General features: G+C 42.7%; 1 protein-coding gene across 2 annotated transcripts in view; it reads right to left on the bottom strand.

The window, feature by feature from the left end:
• Positions 1-1,449: 1,449 nt before the first annotated feature.
• Positions 1,450-23,191, bottom strand: part of GFRA4 (GDNF family receptor alpha 4) — a 575,713-nt gene continuing 553,971 nt past the window's right edge. For both annotated transcript variants that reach the window (XM_073586752.1, XM_073586751.1), the window contains 4 exons: positions 13,839-13,948; positions 5,946-6,080; positions 3,274-3,431; positions 1,450-2,516 (listed from right to left, as the gene is read on the bottom strand). In XM_073586752.1, the coding sequence (XP_073442853.1) occupies positions 2,373-2,516; positions 3,274-3,431; positions 5,946-6,080; positions 13,839-13,948 (547 nt within the window). In that variant the 3' untranslated portion in view covers positions 1,450-2,372. The remainder of the gene's footprint in view (positions 2,517-3,273; positions 3,432-5,945; positions 6,081-13,838; positions 13,949-23,191) is intronic.

The following is a 23,191-nucleotide window of genomic DNA, read 5'->3' as shown; positions in this document are numbered from 1 at the left end:
TGGTGTGCACAGCCACATGCGGAAAGTAAGCAGAACAATGCATTCCTATGGGTGTGGAATCGCCGCGATTCCGCAAAATTAATGAGCATGCTGCGTTTTTTACCGCGAAGCGATTCCGCCGCAGTAAAAACCACAGAATTAGCACAGCATTGCGGAATCCCATAGGAATGCATGGGATGCTTATTTTTCGCGGCAAAATCGTGCGGTTAAATCCACAGCGGAAACGCGAAAAAAACGCCACGTGTGAACTCAGCCTTATTGTTAGGTTCTTTAGAAGGACGTAGATCTGGGGATTTATTCTGACAGAATTTTATAGGCTGAACTGGATGGACTAATGTCTTTTTTCGGCCCTACTAACTATGTTACTATGTTAAACACGGACTTCTCCCGAGAGAGCGAGAGATGGATGGAGAGGTAGATTGATTCTGTGGGGGCACTCTGCTCCTTTGGCAGCTCCCTAGCTCTTTTTATGATCATTTTACAGCATCAAAGTTTGGGTCCCCATTGATTTCTCTGGGGTTTGGGTTCAGGTTCAAGTTTGGGTAGACTTCTGGTACCCAAACTGAACTTTGGGCTAAAGTTCGGTCGAACCCAATGAACCCGAACATCCATGAGTCCGCTCATCCCTATTGCCTACGTGATTGAGTGATGGACTGTGTAGTTTTCTGCCCTTATTCCAGGACTTGAACTTTGGCTTGGCCTCTTGTTACTGTGTCCTTTTTTTGTAATCCTTTATCCAATTTTAAGCTTTTGTGACAGTCCTGCTATTCACACTTTTTTTCATAGTAGGCAATGCTAAGCACCGTCCTAGTTGCATACTCTGGACTCCAGTTGCCTCTTTTTTCTCAATGGCTCGGACCGGTGTTCCATCTCAATCTTGTTTTCTGGGGGACATTTATATGAAATCTCCACTGAAGTCATGAATGAAAAGGTATTCAGAGATGGCAGTTACACCTGGACCTTGGTGCCTTTTCCAGCTAATAACAGGCAAAATTAAATATTTTTCACTAGTGTCCAAAGTGCTTGAAGTTATACTTTTTTGGAAATGTAGACAACCAAAAGTTCTAAACAAGGACTAGTGATGTCATTGCATCTTGGGCAGTGATGTCACTGATTGTGACATCAGTTGATCGATCTCTCGATCACTCAAAGCTTCCAAAGGAAAGTAAACTTCTCACCTAATAGCTTCAGAAGAGGAGATCCCTCTGCTGCCATACAATTACTCATTTAATCCTATTTATTGCATTTAAAGTTTTGGGAACACTTACATTTAGCACCATGACTACCTTCAGACACCTTCTCAAGGTTTACAGTAAAGCCCACGTGAAATTGGAGCATCATGACGTGAAAAATAAACAAGAAAAAAAGAGTAAATCAAAATCCCCCCCCTAAAAAATCACACCCATACCAAACAGACAACTAAAATTAAAGACAACGTTGACACTCGGAGTTGTATAGTACAATTTAATGCTACTTTCAAAAAAAAAGGGAAATAAAGAAAATTAAAAATTTTATTCATTAAATCTTCAGTTTTTAAAGGAAAAAAAAAGTTTGAGTGAGCGGATGAGGGGTAGCTTAGTTATGATAAAATAAAACTCTTTGTTGACTTAAGACAAAGCAAATTTGCAATATATTGTGAACGCTAAATGATATCTCATCTTGTAGAAATTGTCTCAGACAGGTGTCAAGAAAAGGTTCGATGACGTGTTGAGGAGTACAAGCACTTAAGATGCTTGGGAGGGGACACCAACTTAGGAGAGTCATGTCCTTCATGGCATGACTTTCTCTTACGTTGTCCTTCTTGAGATGAATCTATACATGATATCTACACATCTTCACCCCTACCCGCATCCAGAATGTAGAAAATAAGAGGCCATAGAATGCAGAATCCCGTTTCTTAATCTTTTACAGACTTTTTCTTTTTCTCCTACATATTACAGGATTTAGGAACATCACCTCAACAATTTCATCCCCAAAAAGTTTTTTTTTTATTTCACCTGAAGTTACGTCCATTAAAAATCTTGTCCTTGTGCTCTGTCGAGTCCCAATAGACATTTGTGCATTCTCTTAGATGCTCCACGTGACCCCACAGGCACGGCTGGTACGGAGACTTCGCCAATATTCCAGACGAGTCCACGGGACTGCCAACTGGCCTTCCAAAAACTGTCTGAAAATCAAGTCCGAGAATCAAAAAGACATTTCCTTATTATTTCAAAAGACGATAAATGAGAGGAAGGACTTTTAAGATTACCATGAACTAACATAAAAAAATAGAGAAGACACAGTTTTGTTTTTCTCCCAGAAATTTGTTTTGTTTTTTTTTTCTTGTTTTTTTTTGTTTTTAGTGTAAAATGAGACACTCTCAAACGTTTTCAGATAAAGATTTGAAAAAATAGAGTGACGAGCAAGGAACATCCACCACCGATCAACTGGGAACTGGAAGATGGGCTAAGAGAATTGAAGACTTCAGACTTGATTTCGTTGGATCCTACCAGGAAGGGTTCCTCCTTTGAAACCTTAAGGAAAACATTTTTAAATTATTAATCATAGTACTACTAATAATAATAATTAATAATACAAACTACTTTGTGACTTATTAAAGGGCCAGAATGAAAAACTTTTTGAAAAGATGTTTCTACTTGAATATTGGTTTTGGTCATAGACCCAAAGTTTGATAAAAAAAAAAAATAAAAAAAAGATAAAAAGTGATTTTCTCTCTTCTAGAGCCTTAAAATGTTTGTTCAGGAGTGGAAAAACCATATTTAACTACTTTATCAGGAACACTGATGAGTCCCATCGAGAGGACACTTTATGATCAGCTACATTCGTGGCCAAAATTGTTGGTACTCTTCGTTTAATGACAGAAAAACCCAGAAGGGTGACAGAAATAACTTGAATCTGATAAAAGTAATAATAAATCAAAAATCTATGAAAATGAACAAATGAAAGTCAGACATTGCTTTTCAACCATGATTCCACAGAATTAAAAAAAGAATAAAACTCATGAAATAGGCCTGGACAGAAGTGATGGTACCCCTGAAAATAATGTGGCAAAAGGGACATGTTAAATCACGGTGTGTCCACTAATTAGCATCACAGGTGTCTACAATCCTGGAATCAGTGAGTGGCCGGTATAGAGGGCTACAGATACTCACTGTGCTGTGTGGTGACATGGTGTGTATCACACTCAACATGGACCAGAGGAAGCAAAGGAATATGTAGGAATTCTAAATCCACCAGTAATCACATGGAATCTTACACTCATCATGTTACCTTTGTGGGCTGGACGTAGACATTGACACTTTCCTTTACTGCAGGGATAGAGGCATTGGCATATTTTTCCTCCTTATGCCCAGGTGTTGTAGAGGCCATGGACGGATTTACTGCCAGATTTAGATTAGTCCCATTGCCAAAAGCATGAATAGAGTTTTCTATGAAGCAAAAACAAGGTAAAAAGTCATAATCGATTTAACGGTACAACAATCTACAAAAGTTACAACGCTACATAGAATAATATACTCCACAAAAAAACGACCGCCGCTCCCAGCCGAAGTGATACAAGCCAGTGCTTTATTCTGAGCAGTTATTAGCCAGCTCTTAGGAAATCAGTTTTATGCAAGAGCAGATGTTCAGCTGCGACAATGGAATGAGCGGCTCACCGGCGATGATTGCCCAAGTCAATAAAGAGGCCAATAATTGAATCAAAAAGGCAAATGCAGAACATTCATCTTTACCTTCTCCAAACAGACCTGGAGTGAGGAGACCTCCACACAGCTGCTGCCCCATCTAATGTCTGATCTCACCAGAGTTTTATCAAACTTTTCAAACTATCAAATCAATACATGCTGGCCCACCAGCCACAACAAGGCAACCTTTCTTTGTTTGGACCCAAACTTTTATTTTTTATTAGACGTACATCTGAAGATAGTGATTGCCTCCTTAGTTAACCGGACACTTCTCGCATAAGGTTGTTTTTAACTAGAGCTGAATCCTACCCACCCTTTATTTATTCTTTAGGTTCGCCTTGTTATAGTTGGTGGGCTCCTACATATTGACCAAGCACATTAATTTCATAAGTATATTGTATATGGCAGTAATGCAGTTTATATTTCATATATTCAATGTTTGCACATAGCTACAAAACTTATTGCACACAATATGCTGCTGCACTTTTTGGTACAAAGTATATATATATACATATATATATAGACATGGACAAAAGTGTTGGCACCCTTGAATTTGTTTCAGAAAATAAAATATTATTATTGAAATTACACATGTTATGTTATACTTGTTTATTTCTTTTGTATATACTGGAACAACACAAAAAACTGAGGAAAAAAAGGTAAATTGGATATAATGTCACACAAAAGCCCCCAAAAATGGGTTGGACAAAATTGTTGGCACCCTCAACTTAATATTTGGTTGCACCCTTTGGAATAAATAACTGCAATCAATCGCTCCCTATAACCATCAACAAGCTTCTTACACCTCTCAACTGGAATTTTCGAGCACTCTTCTTACAAACTGCTCCAGGTCTCTCATATGTGAAGGCGCCTTCTCCCAACAGCAATTTTAAGATCTCTCCACAGGTGATCAATGGGATTTGGATCCAGACTAATTGCTGGTCACTTCAGAACTCTCCAGCACTTTGTTTCCATCCATTTCTGGGTGCTTCTTTAAATTTGTTTGGGGCCATTATCCTGCTGGAAGTCCCATAACCTAGCTTTCTGACACTGGGCACTGCATTGCAACCAAAAATTCTGGGGTAATCTTCAGATTTCATGATGCCTTGCACACAGTCAAGGCACCCAGTGCCAGAGGCAGTAAAACAACACAAAAACTTTGAACCGCCACCATATTTGACTGTAGGTACTCTTTTCTTTTTGCTGCAGGCTGCATTCTATTTTTGGTAAACAGCAGGATGATGTGCTTTACCAAAAAGCTTTATCTTGGTCTCATCTGTTCACAAGACACTTTCTCATAAGGATTTTGTCTTGCTCATATGCATTTTGGCAAACTGCAGTCTAGCTTTTTTATGCCTTTGTGTCAGCAGTGGGGGTCTTCCTTAGTTTCCTGCCATAGTGTTTCATTTCATTCAAATCTCGACAGATAGTTTGCGCTGACACTAATGCACCCTGAGCCTGAAGGACAGCTTGAATTTCTTTAGAATTTAATTGGGTCTGCTAATCCACCATTCAGACTATCCTGCGTTGCACCCTTTCATCAATTTTTCTCTGTCGTCCACATCCAGGCAGATTAGCTACAGTGCCATGGGTGGTAAACTTCTTGATTATATTGAACACAGTGGACAAATGAATATCAAATCTCTGGAGATGGACTTGAAACTCAGATTGTTGATCCAGTTTAATAATTTTGGTTCTAAAGTCCTCAGATAGTTCTCTTATCCTCTTACTGTTCTCCATGCTTAGTGTAGCACACACAGACACACAATGTAAAGATTGAGTCAACTTCTCCCCTTTTTAGCTGGTTTCAGGTATGATTTTCATATTGTCCACACCTGTTACTTTGAGTTTGAACGAGCATCGCATGCTTGAAACAAAGTTGCTCACCCACAATTTTGGAAAGATGACAACAATTTTGGCCTGCACATTTTGGGGGTTTTGTGTGAAATTATGTCCAATTTGCCTTTTTACCTCATTTTTTGTGTTGTTCCAATACACACAAAGGAAATAAAAATGTGTATAACAAAACATGTTTGTGTTATCATTCATATTATCTGAAAAAAGGCCAAGAAAGCAAAAAGTCTGCTGGGGTATGTAAACTTTTGAGCACAACTGTATATATATATTCACTGTAACTCAGCCTCAGTACAACTCCAACCTTGATTTACTTACATTTGCTAAGACAAAGGAAGCTGCTTGTTGAGACCCTCATAATAAAACCCCCTTCACTAGACATCTGGAACTTTTCTGAAAACTTACGTAGGCAGATGTTATTTGTGAAGAAGTGTAGGAAGTTCTCACACTCCTCCTGCCGGTTTCCACTTGTGATACATGTGCACCAGGGGGCCACACTTGAAGATGAGTTATCCACATAGTTGGGTGTGATAGGACTACCTGTACATAATTTTACCGACAAAGAAAGCTGATGAGTACAATTTTGTGACATTAGATATGCTAAGCATAACACATACTATATAGTGTTACTGCATGAGATACTTCTCCATTCACTCTCTATAGGACTGGTAGATCTATCGGAGTACAGTGCTCCAGTATCTTTGTCAATTCCTCATAAAATGACTAGAGTTGCCGTGGCCAATGATCCATTCAAACTGCCAGTGAGCCCATCAATGAACAGACACTTTTCGCCTATCATTTTAAGAAGTAAATGGACTTTGGAAGTGTTGAAACACTGATGGAGGAGTGGAGTGATAAAGGAAGCAGAAGAGGAGGAGTAGAGGAAAGGGTGGAAAGTGAAGAAGGGAAAGGACAGGTGGAAGAATGAGTGAAGAAGTAGAGGAGAAATAGATTAACAAGGGGAACGGAAAAAAATTGAGAGGTGACGTAGAGGAAAGAGAGGTGAAATGTAGGAATGAGAGAAGAGATGTAGGATTAAGTAAATCACAGTAAATGACTGCCCACTCTCCCCAGTCCCACAAGCTCGCTGCCTCGGAGTAATCCTTGATGCTAATCTCTCCTTCAAACCACATATCCAAGCCCTTTCCACTTCCTGCCGACTTCAACTCAAAAATATTTCACGAAACCGTTCATTCCTCACCCAAGAATCTGCAAAAACCCTAGTCCATGCCCTCATCATCTCTCGCCTTGACTACTGCAACCTCCTGCTCTGTGGCCTCCCCTCAAACACTCTCGCACCCCTCCAATCTATTCTAAACTCTGCTGCCCGACTAATCCACCTGTCCCCCCGCTATTCCCCAGCATCTCCCCTCTGTCAATCCCTTCACTGGCTCCCAATTGCCCAGAGACTCCATTACAAAACCCTAACCATGACAAACAAAGCCATCCACAACCTGTCTCCTCCATACATCTGTGACCTCGTCTCCCGGTACTTTCCTGCACGCAACCTCCGATCCTCACAAGATCTCCTTCTCTACTCCCCTCTTATCTCCTCTTCCCACAATCGCATACAAGATTTCTCTCGCGCTTCACCCCTACTCTGGAACTCTCTACCACAACACATCAGACTCTCACCTACCATCGAAACCTTCAAAAAGAGCCTGAAGACCCACCTCTTCCGACAAGCCTATAACTTGCAGTAACCACCGATCGACCAAACCGCTGCACGACCAGCTCTACCCTCGCCTACTGTATTATCACCCATCCCTTGTAGATTGTGAGCCCTCGCGGGCAGGGTCCTCTCTCCTCCTGTACCAGTTATGATTTGTATTGTTTAAGATTATTGTACTTGTTTTTATGTATACCCCTCCTTACCTGTAAAGCGCCATGGAATAAATGGCGCTATAACAATAAATAATAATAATAATAATTAAGAGGGAAATGGAAGAGTAGAAGGAAACCAAGGAAAAGTAGGGCGGAATTAGAGGATAGGTGAAGAAACAAGAAAAGGAAGTGGAAGAATGATAGGAAAGAAGTAATTCAGTTAACAGAAGAGAAATGTAAGAACAATTAAAAACGTGGAAGAGTAAGCCGGAAATTGAGAAATGAGAAGGTAACTGAAGAACTGAGAGGTGAAGGAATGAGAGGAAAAATAGGGGAACCATAGGTAAGAAGGAAAGGAAAAGTAAAGAAATGAGGAGAAGTGGAGGAAAAAGAGGTGACGGGGAAGATAAGACAAGAGGTGAAGGAGAGAGAGAAGTTGAGAAACAAGAGGATAAGTATAGGAATGAGAAGAGATGTGGAGGAATGAGAGGAGAAATTGAAGGACAGGAGAAATGGAGGGAAGAGAAGAAGGGGGAAGACATACAAAGAGGATAAATTGAAGACTAAGGAAAGTGAAGGAACATGAATAAATCGAAGAAAAATGAAGGAAAGAAAGGAAAATGGAAATAGAGTAAAGAGAAGAGACACAGAGAAATTAAAGGAGAACTGGAAAACTTAGGATAGAAGTGGAGAATCGAGAAACGTGAAGGAAGCAATTGGTGGATGGAGGAACAAGAGGATGGGTTGAAAAATAGGAAAAGATAAGTTGGAACCAGTAGTGTAGCTACCGGGGGGGGGGCAGAGGGGTCGCCCCGGGCCCCGAGCTCTGAGGGGGCCCACCGGAGCTACACTACTGTAACTGTATCGGTATGCACAGCGCGCCCATACAGTTACATTCTGCGGCAGAGCAGGGAGAATCGATCTCCCTACTCTGCCGCCAAGCCGCTATGGGCCCCTGAGAAGGCGGTGGGGGGCCCTGGTGCCAGCAGTGCGCCCCCACCTCACAGCCAGCAATGTCGTCCTGGCCTATTCTGTGCACACAGGACCTGTGATGAGGTCACGGGAGGGGCAGAGTCAGAGAGTCACATGATCAGGGGTTTCAACGGCTGCAGGGCTCTGCTGTGCTGGTTGTCATGGTGCTGGATGAGGTGAAGTAAGTTTCTGTGTGGGGTCAGGAGGGGTTTACAGGGTGGATGTAGCAGAGCTGTGTGTGTATGAGGTGTGCAGAGCGGAGCCGTGTGTGTAGAAGGTGTACGGAGCAGAGATATGCATGTATGAGGTGTACAGAGGAGCGGAGCTGCGTGTGTATGGGGTGAGCAGAGCCGTTTGTGTACGGAGCAGAGCCTAGTGTGTACGGGTCGGGGTGTACAGAGCAGAGCCGTGTGTGTACGGGGTGTACGGAGCAGAGCCGTGTGTGTGCGGGGTGTACGGAGTGGAGCCGTGTGTGCAATGTGTACGGATTGGAGACGTATGTGTATGAGGTGTATGGTGCGGAGCCGTGTGTGTATGGGGTGTGCGGAGCAGAGCCGTGTGTGTACAAGGTGTACGGAGCGGAGCCGCATGTGTACAGCGTGTACGGAGCAGAGCCGCATGTGTACAGCATGTACGGAGCAGAGCCACGTGTGTACGGGGTGTAGGGAGCAGAGATGCGTGTGTACCAGGTGTACGGAGCAGAGCCGCATGTGTACAAGTGCACGGAGCGGAGCCAGGTGTGTACAAGGTGTACAGAGTGGAGCCGCGTTTTTACAGCGTGTACGTAGCAGAGGCGCGTGTGTAGAGCGTGTACGTAGCAGAGGTGCGTGTGTACAAGGTGTACGGAACAGAGCTGCGTGTGTACAAGGTGTACGGAGCAGAGCCGTGTGTGTGTATAGGGGGTGTGGAGCAGAGTCGTGTGTGTATAGGGGGTATCAGGTGCAGTAATAAGGACATATACGGCAGCAGCGGCTCAGTATTGGGGTGTCAGGTGCAGTAATAGGGACACATACGGCAGCAGCGGCTCAGTATTGGGGTGTCAGGTGCAGTAATAGGGACACATACGGCAGCAGTGGCTCAGAATTGGGATATCAGGTGCAGTAATAAGGACACATACAGCAGCAGCGGCTCAGTATTGGGGTGTCAGGTGCAGTAATAGGGACACATACGGCAGCAGAGGCTCAGTATTGGGGTATCAGGTGCAGTAATAAGGACACATACGGCAGCAGCGGCTCAGTATTGGGGTGTCAGGTGTAGTAATAAGGACACATGCGGCAGCAGCGGCTCAGTATTGGGATATCAGGTGCAGTAATAAGGACACATACGGCAGCAGCGGCTCAGAATTGGGATATCAGGTGCAGTAATAAGAACACATACAGCAGCAGCGGCTCAGCATTGGCGTATCAGGTGCAGTAATAGGGACACATACGGCAGCAGTGGCTCAGCATTGGGGTATCAGGTGCAGTAATAGGGACACATACGGCAGTGGTGGCTCAGCATTGGGGTATCAGGTGCAGTAATAGGGACACATACGGCAGCAGCGGTTCAGTATTGGGGTATCAGCAGGATGTGGGGTTTGTGCAGGTTGGAGATAGATGGTGATGGGGCTGGAATATGAGAAGAGAAACGTGTCGTTGTTGTAATCTCTGTAGCAGAGTCGTGGCTGGAGGAGTTGTCATGTCGGTCTGGGCCAGATGGAAAATACGTGAAAAGTGACCGATTCCATCAGAAAGAACGTCAGCGGTAAGACACCAACTATACCTGTGCAGTAATCACATATGTTTTGTAGGACTGGTATTTACCACTGACCATATTGCGGTAATATTCATGTTGGTCTTTATATAGGGATTATTTTCAGTAACAGCGCAGTCATCTCCTACATCCACTATTAGGGGGCGTCACCGAGTTGTAATCACAGTTACCTAGTTAGGGGCCCACTCAGAAGTTTCGCCTCCCCTGAACCGAAACCCTAGCTACGCCTCTGGTTGGAACAATGGAGAGAAAAGTGAAGAATTGAGAGGATCAAGAGGAACCAAGAAGCAGAGTTGAGGATTGAAGTGCATTACATGTTTGGAGAATGTTATATCAGTATTGAAGATAGAGGATGAGAAATCGTAGAAACATTTTGGATTTTTGTGGAAAAGCAGATGTTTTGGAGAACATGATCAATCTAGAACAAGCTCGTATAGTAGTGGTCAGTATGATCAACTGGTCACACAAATCAAGATCTTCGGAATTCTTTTAGAGACCATGAATAAAAAAAATCCTCTCTCTTACCCTCTGGATGAAGATGTGTCAGATACAATGATAATTTTATAGCAGTACTGTGTCATCATGTATTTTCTTATTATCTTTTTTTTTCCTAAGCTATAAAAAAGAAGGTACAAGATTGTCCCTCAACATCTACTGGAATCAGCACCAAATACCTCATTACATTCAATGGGGTCTAAGTAATTCATGCATCGCTTCAAACAGTGTGCCACCACTAGTGCCAGGGCCGGGTCTGACAGTAGCTGTTGTTTGCAGACCGGGGTTGAATGAACGGGAAGCTCATATAAAAGTAAATTATTAGCTCAGATACATCCATCTTCCAGGTGAATCTCAGTGTGGTGAGCATTGAGTCACCTACTTGACATCTTCCAGTCCGAACAAGTAGTAAGGGTTTACTGTATGGAGCTGCATGATGTGAAAACTAGGTAAACATGAGAACCATAAGGAGTATGCAGTCCAAATGATATCAAAATATGAATTTTTATTAAACATATATGCCACAAACAACATTAAATATATAGCAAACAGGATCAGGTAATGAAGGCTAGGTCATCAGTTAAATATAAACTGTGTTCCAAATTATAATGCAAAAAGAGTGCGTGCTGGTAAGGAAAAATTGAGGACTCTTTCCAACAGGCAATTGCGTCAGGTTAAAAGAGCAGCTGCAAAAATGCCTTGTCATAGCAGCAGACAAGTTTTTGAAGCTGCTGGTGCCTCCAATGTCCCCCGAACAACAAGATGCAGGGTCCTCCAGAGGTTTGCAGCTGTGCGCAAGCCATCCTGTCGACCACCTCTATCCACAGCACACAAGCAGAAACGGCTCCAGTGGGCCAAACGAGACATGAAGACTGATGAGGGCCGTGCAACGCTCGATGGTCCAGATGGATGGAGTGGAGGATGGCTGGTTGATGGACACCCCATGAAAACACGGCTAAGGCGTCTTTCACACTTCAGTTTTTTGTGTCAGGTAAAATCCGCCAAAAGGACGGATAGCGGATCCGTTTTAGTACTGATGACAACGGATGCCACCCGTCCGTTTTTTTTTGACGGATCCGCCAAATGAAGAATGTTAAAAGAATCGCAGCCTGGAAAAAGAGAGAGAGAGATTTTTTTGTCCTGCACCCAGACTGAATTTTGGGTTAAATCAGTGTCTGGAGGATCCGCCGGCCAAAAAAACGTTGCAAGCTCCGTTTGGAAATCTTTGAGGATGTTGACGGACAGCAATATTTTGGCGGATCCGCACAAAAACGGATGCAACGGACGGCAATCCTTCTATATCCGCCAATAATGAAAGTCAATGGGGAAAAAAACGGATCCGCAAAGAAAAATGGCGGATCCGGTTTTTTTCCAAATCGGCGGATCTTGACTGATTGTCAAAAACGGAAGTGTGAAAGAGGCCTAAGGCACCAACATGGAGGAGGTGGAGTAATGTTTTGTGCTGGAATCATGGGGAGAGAGATTGTCGGCCCCTTTAGGATCCCTGAAGAGGTAAAGATGAACTCCATAATCTATGTGGAGTTTCTAGAACAGCACTTCCTGCCATGGTCCAAGAGGAAGAACCGTGCTTTCCGCAGCAAGATCATTGTCATGCATGATAATGCACCGTCTCATGCTGCAAATAACACATCTGCATCTCTGGCTGCTATGGGCATAAAAGAGGACAAACTTATGGTGTGGCCACCATCTTCCCCTGACCTCAACCCCATTGAGAACCTCTGGAGCATCATCACAAGGAGTGTCCATGATGGCGGGAGGCAGTTCACATCTAAGCAACAGCTCTGGGAGGGGATTCTGTCCACATGCAAAACAACTGAAGCACAAACCATCCAAAAACTGACAAATTCAATGGACGAGAGAGTTCAGAAGCTTCTTTCCAACAAGGGCTCCTATGTGCAAATGTAACATCACCGAGAATAAAGTTTTGACTTGAAAACTGTTTGATTTCATTTTGTAATAAGCTGATAATGCTTATAATCTCACAATTCACCATTTTTTTGTTCAAAATAAAAATAAAAAGGTTGAAAACTCTGCTGTGCATAATAATTTGGAACATGCATTCTGAGTGTTTCTTATTTCTAAAAATATCCTGTTTTCATGGGCAGTTTGTTCACAAGCATTGCAATTATACTAGAATATTAGATGACTGGAAAATAACAATGACTGCAATTCATATAGGTAATTTACAGGAAATAGGAGGAAATAGTTTTTGCATAATAATTTGGAACACAGTGTACATATAAAATGCCCAAGTGCTGTTCACAATAAAACTTAACGCCATGGGAATTAGTACTATAAAAGTTTTTTTACCAAAGTTGGAACTGGTCAAAGTAAATTTAGTTAATAAAGTTCATCAAGTGCTTACACATAAGTGATACAGTTCAAGACCACAGCCACCCGCCACCGACGCGCGTTTCGCTGCTCTTTTTCAAGGTGACCGCATTTTTTTACTTATACTGGCCTGTATTTATAGTACTAATTCCCATGGCGTTAAGTTTTATTGTGAACAGCACTTGGGCATTTTATATGTATATTAACTGATGACCTAGCCTTCATTACCTGATCCTGTTTGTTATATATTTAATGTTGTTTGTGGCATATATGTTTAATAAAAATTCATATTTTTATATAATTTGGACTGCATACTCCTTATGGTTCTCATGTTTACCAAGTCTTAGTGTGGAGTGTCCTTTTGGGAGCCCTTTTACGACCTAACATGGTTGTAATTCGGACGGGTGTCCCCCATTATTACTGTGCCTTGGTTGGCCTGTTATTATGATGAGAAAACTAGGCTGAAGTACAGCGGTGGAGATGAAACCCACAGAAAGAGCAAAACAGGCGCCCATCTTGGTGCTCTGTCACGTCAATGTGCCATCCTCATAGTGTTGGGGAAGGATTCTCTGCCACCCAGGAGATTTGCCAAGGCCGAGGTGTCCAAACACATACACCGGGCAACACTAGGAGCGTGGACAGGGCGCAGTTATGCTTCACAGCTGAAATCACACATTCCCCGTGAGTTTTTTTTAAAAAAAAGTTTTCAAGTTGGAAGTTTGTATTTTCCTACCCATCTCTAGCAAATCATGGCAAGCAAAATCACACCCAAAAGTGGAGACTTTAGCAGCCCTCCTGGGCGGACGTCTTAAAGTTCACAATTTCTGGGTATTACCCTTTGATAATTAATATGAAAGTTGATCTTTCTCTTTTTCCGTCTATAAGCACGGCATGACGCGTTACCTATAATCCCCGTGTACGCCATCAAACAAGCGGCGTGGTTCTCCCGCGCACATCCGGTCACAGACTGCGCCGAGGGCTGGCAGTCCAGTTGGAAGGCAGCTAACCGGGATCTGAATTGAGAAAATAAGAATTAACAAAATTAAGGGCTGTAAACATTTATTACTTATAATGATTTATTATTGTTTTCCAATGCATCCGTAAACGATATTATCTGTCCGTGATTTTTTGATAATGTGTCCAGAAAATATAAAAAGTGAACTTGGCAACCTTGGTCCAAGGAACTCAAAACTTAATATTTGGGCCTTCTTTACCAAAACCACTTAAAAGAAAAAGTCTTTGGTCACCCATGGCAACCAATCAGAGCTCAGCTTTCATTTTTTAAACAGCTCTGTTGAAATGAAAGCTGCGCTGTGACTGGTTGCTATGGGTAACAAAGATGGTTCTGCTTTTACACGGTTTCATAAATCGGCAGCAGCCAGGCCGGGCATCTCTCATCATCACAGGTCTTGTTCTGTAGAGTAATGTCGGTCCCCATGACACATCCTAGAGCGATGCTGTATTTATAGAGCGCGGTGCTGATGTATAGATCCAGCCAGGAGCCATACATAAACCGCGGCCTTGGCCGTAATAGAAGACACGCAGCCTCGGCCTCAGTGTCATAAAAATACATTTCCACAAAAATGAACAAAGTGAGTGTGGTCCTGTCACATTTATAAGATTCCGATCAGCTGCTTCCCTAGCGATATATGACAACAATATGGCCGCCATCCCAGGTCTCCTAGAGTCCATGGGCGTTCAGTCATGCTGCCGTACATCCTATGCTCTCATATGGCTATTTTATGAGGTAAAGATGATCAAAATGAATCAACATTAATGCTAAGCAGCTCCATACAGCGCAGGGTGCTGACTGTGCTGTACAGCTGACACCTGAGTCTGAATTCTATGCATGAAGATTGCGCCGACTGCGGCTTGTATAATCTCTTAGCTGCTGCTGTCGTTCATGACAATGGCCTTCAAGAGGCTGTAAAGGAAGGGGAGGTATCCTTTATGGTGCCCATTGGACGCCTATCACAACATGACTGCTGTTATGGCATCTTGGAGGCCTACTGAAGGACCCCATGCCTGCCATGTGTGTACACCTATGAAGCTCAGCCTGTAGTACTGCAGTGTACTTTACAAATGATCACTGGTACAAGGCCCCAAGACAAGGACAGTAAAAAAAAAAAAAATGAAAAAGGAGGAAAAAAAATTGCTGTTTCATGTTCACTTCCCCTGAAAAAGTTGAATAGAACAACTCGGTCTGCAAGAAAGCCTCCTACAATCAACAGAAAAAAAAAACAAAAAATATCATCGCTATTGAAAATTGAGGCAGTAAAATGGAAAGTGAAGAGTGGCCCAAATGCCGACATAAACCTGGAACTGGCTCTGAATCTATGACCGGCCTGGGGCAAGGGACTGTATATCATTCCATGCCATCCTGAGGTTTCCCAGCACAAGTAAGCTTCCCATATTTTTTCATAGCTCCAATACACTACAATGGACAGAGATGAGAGCCAATCAGGGACGGCATTAGGGGCAGGCAGACCAGGCAGCTGCCTAAGGCCCTGCTCCTCCATGGGCCCCCAGCCAGTGGCAAGCCGCTAATAGCGGCACACCACACAGCCGCTATGGCCCTTAGCCAGTTGAAAGCAGTGATGGAAGAAAGGGAATCACATGACACTCCCTCTCCCATCACTCTGCCTCTGATTCAGCGTGTGGCAGCAGTGGAGCTGAGGAGATGCTCTGCAGAAGCCAGAGCAGCAGGGGAATGAGGAGGAGAGGTAAGTATTGTGTGTGTGGAGGGAGTGGCTGCACTATACTGTGTGTGTGCAAGGGGGGTGGGGGCTGCATTATACTGCATGTGTGGGGGCTGCATTATACGGTGTGTACAGGCTGCATTATACTGTGTGTGGGGGGACTGCATTATACTGTGTGTGGGGGACTGCACTATACTGTGTATGTGTGGGGGTTGCATTATACTGTGTGTGGGGGGCTGCATTATACTGTGTGTGGGGGGACTGCACTATACAGTGTGTGGGGGGACTGCACTATACTGTGTATGTGTGGGGGTTGCATTATACTGTGTGTGGGGGGCTGCATTATACTGTGTGTGGTGGGGACTGCACTATACTGTGTGTGGAGGTTGCATTATACTGTGTGTGTGGGGACTTAACTATACTGTGTGTGGAGGGCTGCATTATGCTGTGTGTGGAGGTTGCATTATACTGTGTGTGGGGGGACTGCACTATACTGTGTATGTGTGGAGGTTGCATTATACTGTGTGTGGGGGGACTGCACTATACTGTGTATGTGTGGAGGTTGCATTATACTGTGTGTGGGGGGACTGCATTATACTGTGTGTGGAGGTTGCATTATACTGTGTGTGGGGGGACTGCACTATACTGTGTATGTGTGGAGGTTGAATTATACTGTGTGTGGGGGGACTGCACTATACTGTGTGTGGGGGGACTGCACTATACTGTGTATGTGTGGGGGTTGCATTATACTGTGTGTGGGGGGCTGCATTATACTGTGTGTGGTGGGGACTGCACTATACTGTGTGTGGAGGTTGCATTATACTGTGTGTGTGGGGACTTAACTATACTGTGTGTGGAGGGCTGCATTATGCTGTGTGTGGAGGTTGCATTATACTGTGTGTGGGGGGACTGCACTATACTGTGTATGTGTGGAGGTTGCATTATACTGTGTGTGGGGGGACTGCACTATACTGTGTATGTGTGGAGGTTGCATTATACTGTGTGTGGGGGGCTGCATTATGCTGTGTGTGGAGGTTGCATTATACTGTGTGTGGGGGGACTGCACTATACTGTGTATGTGGGGCGCTACATTATATTGTGTGTGGGGGCTGCACTATACTGTGTGTGGGAGCAGCAGGATACTATGAGTGGGGGTCTGCATTATACTCTGAGGGGAGCTGCATTATATTCTATCAAGGACCATGGTCAGTGCATTATACTACATGGGAGCTGCATTATACTGTATCAAGGACTATCTATACCCATCATCCTTACTCAGATGGAGTAAAGAGGCCAGGAAATAAGCATTGAATTACTTCAATATTATCGATCACGCTCGTTTAACGGTCTGAACTCAGCACATGTAAATACAACAGAAATGTTTCTGCATGATGATGCAAATGTGAGCATTTGGGTCCCCACTTTAAACTTTTGCCCAGGGCCTCACTTTGTCTAAAACTGTTCCTGGAGCCAGGGAAGGAGGAGACCCCAATTCTTCTGAGTCCCTGAAGTAGAACCCCCATCTATCACACAATAGAGGCATGTATCTCATATGCCATTAGACTGTGGTAATCTGGGGAAATCTGATAATGTGACTCTCGGAACGTTCCACTGTACTAATAAATCAAGTTTGAATCTTCCTCCTTTTAGCAATTAAAAAAAAAATAATTGAAAATGCACATAAGTGCATCCAATCTGCAAAATTACAAAGTTAATTAACATGTACGGCAAATTCCGGAAAGAAAACAACATAAAATTTGAACATTTTTTCATCACTAAAATATAAAACAAAAGTTTGGCATCACTGCAATCGTACTGACATATACTTAATCGAAATCTGTCAGTAAGATCAAGCAACCCACCAAACCGCAAATAAGAGAGTGCAGATCTTAAAGTTAACTTCATCGACCTCTTTAAATTGTCTATCTGTTGCTGCATTACCGAGAAATTGGTTGTTTAATTCATAAGACTTAAAGTGCTCTGGGTGTGACAGAGCACTTACCAAGCCTCTGCCTCCCGAGGTCATTTCCTTGACTAGCATTAACCTTTTTAGTTAAATTAATAACTCAATGTCTAAATGGCGTTACAGGAAGTTAAGTAATCAGACTATAAGCTGCTAATCAAACCAAAAAGGCTGGTGCTGGACAGGCAAACAACCTCAGAAGGCAGTGGCTTTGGAAGTGCTCTGTCACGCCCAGAGCACTTAAAGTGTTATGAATTTCTCAGGAATGCAGCAACAGATAGACGATTTAAAGAGGTTTAAAGAGGTTTATTATTTGTAATTTGCAACCATTGTTTTATTTGATTTATTTTCATGAATCAATATCAATAATATCATAAATGAAAATGAGCAACTTGTAATATATCTTATCAGAGAAATCTGCTTCTTTCTCCTCCCAGATTGATCTTTTCATCTGCTTTCATTAAAGACATTTTCCTAACTCTGAGATAGGAGATGACAATTGGTGCTCATGAGATTCTATGGAGGGAGGAGCTAGAGGCAGACAAGACACAGACGTTCTGTTGGAAGTTCTCCTGAAGGGACAGTTACAGTTCTTCATAGAACTTTATGAGCTCTAATTGTCATCTCCTATCTCAGTAATGGGAAAATCTATTCACTGAAGACAGATTTTCCCCTTAGGCCGGGGTCACACTTGCGAGAAACTCGCACGAGTCTCATGTCTCAATACCCGGCACTGCCACCGGCACTCGGGACCGGAGAGCTCAGCTGCATAGAAATACATGCAGCAGCACACTCTGGTCCCGAGTGCCGGTGGCAGTGTCGGGTATTGAGACATGAGACTCGTGCGAGTTTCTCGCAAGTGTGACCCCGGCCTAAGTTTGAAGATTATTTGAATGACTGAACAGTCCAGGAGGAGAAAAAAAAACAGATTTGTCTGATAAGATAGATTGCAATTTTTTTATGTTCACATGATGAAAAAAATAAACAAAACAACAATTACACTTTAAGTGCTCTGAGCACTTAGTGCCTCATTTGCATATTAATTTAAACACTGATTTCTCAGCAGTGAGGAAACAGACCGCAGGTATAAAGGTGTAGATGGATTTAGCTTTTGGAGGGGGAAAGAGAGACTGCTCTTACTAACCAATTCCCTTTAACACATTAATTGTAAAAATTAAAATAACCTACGTAACTTTTATATTTTACTTGTCTTTGTTTTATCTAATGGTTGATTTTTTTTTGTACCTACAAGTGCCTTTTTCGTCATGCACAGGATCTTCATTGCAATTAAAGGTGGACCTTCCCTTCCAAAGCCTAAATATGGCTATACGGTAGAGATCAGACCTTTGTCTGATCTCCACCATTAGAGTCTAAATATGGCTATACGGTGGAGATCGGAGCTTTGTCTGATCTCTGCCATTAGAGCCTAAATATGGCTATACGGTGGAGATCAGACCTTTGTCTGATCAACACCGTTAGAGCCTAAATATGGTTATACGGTGAGATCACAGCTTTGCCTGATCTCGACCATTAGGACCTAAATATGGTTATACAGCAGAGATCAGAGCTTTGTCTGATCTCCACCATGACAGCCTAAATATGGTTATACGGTGGAGATCAGAGCTTTGTTTGATCTCCACCATTAGAGCCTAAATATAGTTTTACGGTGGAGATCAGAGCTTTATCTGATGTCCACTATTAGAGCCTAAATATGGTTATACGGCGGAAATCATAGCTTTGTCTGATTTCCACCATTAGAGCCTAAATATGGTTATACGGTGGAGATCGGAGCTTTGTTCTGATCTCCACCATTAGAGCCTAAATACGGTTATATGGTGGAGATCGGAGCTTTGTCTGATCTCCACCACTAGAGCCTAAATATGGTTATAAAGTGGAGATCGTAGGTTTGTCTGATGTCCACTATTAGAGCCTAAATATGTTTATATGGTGGATATCATAGCTTTGTCTGATTTCCACCGTTAGTGCCTAAATATGGTTATATGATGGAAATCAGAGCTTTGTTTGATCTCCACCATTAGAGCCTAAATATGGTTATATGGTGATGATCAAAGCTTTGTCTGATCTCCACCATTAGAGCCTAAATATGGTTATATCATGAAGATCAGACCTTTGTCTGATCTCCACCATTAGAATCTAAATATGGTTATACGGTGGAGATCGGAGCTTTGTTTGATCTCTGCCATTAGAGCCTAAATATGGCTATATCGTGGAGATCCGAGATTTGACTGATCTCTACTATTAAAGCCTAAATATGGTTATACGGTGGAGATAACTTTATTTGATGTCCACTATTAGAGCCTAAATATGGTTATACGGTGGATATGATAGCTTTATCTGATTTCCACCATTAGAGCCTAAATATGTTTATACGGTGGAGATAGGAGCTTTGTTCTGATCTCCACTATTGGAGGCTAAATATGGTTATACGGTGGAGATTAGAGCTTTGTCTGATCTCCACCATTAGAGCCTAAATACGGTTATATGATGGAGATCAGAGCTTTGCCTGATCTCTATTATAAGAGCCTAAATATGGTTATACGGTGGAGATCAGAGGTTTGTCTGATCTCCACCAATAGAGCCTAAATATGGTTATACGGTGGATATCATAGCTTTGTCTGATTTCCACCATTAGAGCTTAAATATGGTTATACGGTGGAGATCGGACCTTTGTTCTGATCTCCACTATTGGAGCCTAAATATGGTTATACGGTGGAGATTAGAGCTTTGTCTGATCTCCACCATTAGAGCCTAAATACGGTTATATGATGGAGATCAGAGCTTTGCCTGATCTCTATTATAAGAGCCTAAATATGGTTATACGGTGGAGATCAGAGGTTTGTCTGATCTCCACCACTAGAACCTAAATATGGTTATACGGTGGATATCATAGCTTTGTCTGATTTCCACCATTAGAGCTTAAATATGGTTATACGGTGGAGATCGGACCTTTGTTCTGATCTCCACTATTGGAGCCTAAATATGGTTATACGGTGGAGATTAGAGCTTTGTCTGATCTCCACCATTAGAGCCTAAATACGGTTATACGGTGGAGATCAGAGCTTTTTATGATCTCCACCATTAGAGCCTAAATACGGTTATTTGATGGAGATCAGAGCTTTGCCTGATCTCTATTATAAGAGCCTAAATATGGTTATACGGTGGAGATCAGAGGTTTGTCAGATCTCCACCACTAGAGCCTAAATATGGTTATACGGTGGATATCATAGCTTTGTCTGATTTCCACCATTAGAGCTTAAATATGGTTATACGGTGGAGATCGGACCTTTGTTCTGATCTCCACTATTGGAGCCTAAATATGGTTATACGGTGGAGATTAGAGCTTTGTCTGATCTCCACCATTAGAGCCTAAATACGGTTATACGGTGGAGATCAGAGCTTTTTCTGATCTCCACCATTAGAGCCTAAATACGGTTATATGATGGAGATCGGAGCTTTGCCTGATCTCTATTATAAGAGCCTAAATATGGTTATACGGTGGAGATCAGAGGTTTGTCTGATCTCCACCACTAGAGCCTAAATATGGTTATACGGTGGATATCAGCTTTGTCTGATTTCCACCATTAGAGCTTAAATATGGTTATACGGTGGAGATCGGACCTTTGTTCTGATCTCCACTACTGGAGCCTAAATATGGTTATACGGTGGAGATTAGAGCTTTGCCTGATCTCCACCATTAGAGCCTAAATATGGTTATACGGTGGAGATCAGAGCTTTGTCTGATCTCCACCATTAGAGCCTAAATATGGTTATAAAGTGAAGATCGGAGGTTTGTCTGATCTCCACCATTAGAGCCTAAATACGGTTATACGGTAAAGCTCAGAGCTTTTTCTGATCTCCACCATTAGAGCCTTAAAAACGGTTATACGATGGAAATCGGAGCTTTGTTTGATCTCTATTATAAGAGGCTAAATATGGTTATATGGTGGAGATCAGAGGTTTGTCTGATCTCCACCAATAGAGCCTAAATATGGTTATATGGTGGAGATTAGAGCTTTGTCTGATCTCCACCATTAGAGCCTAAATATGGTTATACGATAGAAATCGGAGCTTTGTTTGATCTCCACCATTAGAGCCTAAATATGGTTATAAAGTGGAGATCAGAGGTTTGACTGATCTCCACCATTAGAGCCTACATATGGTTATAAAGTGGAGATCACAGCTTTGTCTGATCTCCACCGTTAGGGCAGGACTGTATATCACTGCCGGTGTGCCACTCCTTTTTGCATGACCACGATAGCAGTAAAGCTTGCGTGGTTCAGCTACGAACATGAACCTCTTCACTACAATTTTAGTGGATAATGTGAAGGTTTTGCGAGTCTGTTCCAGAGGATAGCAGGTTCACGCAATGACTCCAACCATCCCTGTACATAAGCCTCCATCTGTACGGTGTTAGTCAATGCTGCTCATGGACAAGAAAGGATAGATACATTACGTCTCTTAGGCCTCTTCAAACCTACTGTCAGGAGATCTATGACATGTTCCACGATGGATATTGACTTGCTGCCTCCAGTACTCGCCTCACAATCACTCATGGTCGTTGCCATTATGAGTCTTGTAGCGTATCTAACTCGAGAGTTTATTGGACTTTAACTCAAGGACCTTTAAAATCCCCTAGAGAATATTAAATGTCAGGAGCTAAGCGATAATTAAAAAGCATGGCGTTTCACTACAGCTCACGTCTGTTGTTGTAGGACCGGGTCGTAGCATTGCAGGCAGGACGTGCTAAGAGTTGTACTTATTAAGTTGTATAAATCTGATCATAAATATTAAGAAAAAGATATATACATTTTACATTTAAGTTTTATGCAGTTTTACTCTGTGTATAATAGGAGTGAAGAGATAAAAGTTAATATCTCATCACTGGAAACCCTTTTAATATGGCTTACTAGCACTTATGGGCATTCCCTGCCGGGACCCCTCTCTATAAGCCAGGGCAGACAGCCCTTGCTGGTTCACCTGGTCCATCTATGTATTCCATATTGAATACTACAGGGGAATTGGCCAATTGAAGTGTTTCACAAAATATTAGCTTTTCTCTGGTGGTTTCAAAATCGAAGCTTATCTTGGGGGCCATACTGTACATTCGGGCGTTATGAGGTAGTGTACAGTGAAGCTGTGGGTTGTTTTTAGAAATATTTATGCAAGCATAGCAAAGTAAATCTCTGTTCTGCCAGACTAGGTTGTACTGGCCCAAGAAAGGACCAGAAGATTCCTACGTCAAACATCACCTATGAAGGAGCCCAAGCAGAAAAGAACTGATGATGACATGACGCAGTAGATGAGTCCCCATCAAGACTCCTTGGTCTGGAATGTTTGACCATTGGGACAAATGAGCAGCTTCTATCAGCCCACTGGTAGAAATTGCCCACAGCCTGTGAGTCAGTCCTACTTACCCTAAGCTCCAGTCAAGGGACAACTGGATGATTTCCAATTTCATAGTTTCAAGGTTGAAGTTAGACATAAGACCCTCAAGTTTAACCCATACTCTAGCAAACTGATCCAGAGGAAGTCAAAACCCCCATGACGAATATGCTAGGGGATAAATTCCTTCC

The sequence above is a fragment of the Dendrobates tinctorius genome, unplaced genomic scaffold (genome assembly GCF_039654945.1).
Source record: "Dendrobates tinctorius isolate UK_male_01 unplaced genomic scaffold, ASM3965494v1 ptg000095l, whole genome shotgun sequence".
Classification (NCBI taxonomy): Eukaryota; Metazoa; Chordata; class Amphibia; order Anura; family Dendrobatidae; genus Dendrobates; species Dendrobates tinctorius.
This window is presented reverse-complemented; position numbering and strand designations above follow the sequence as displayed.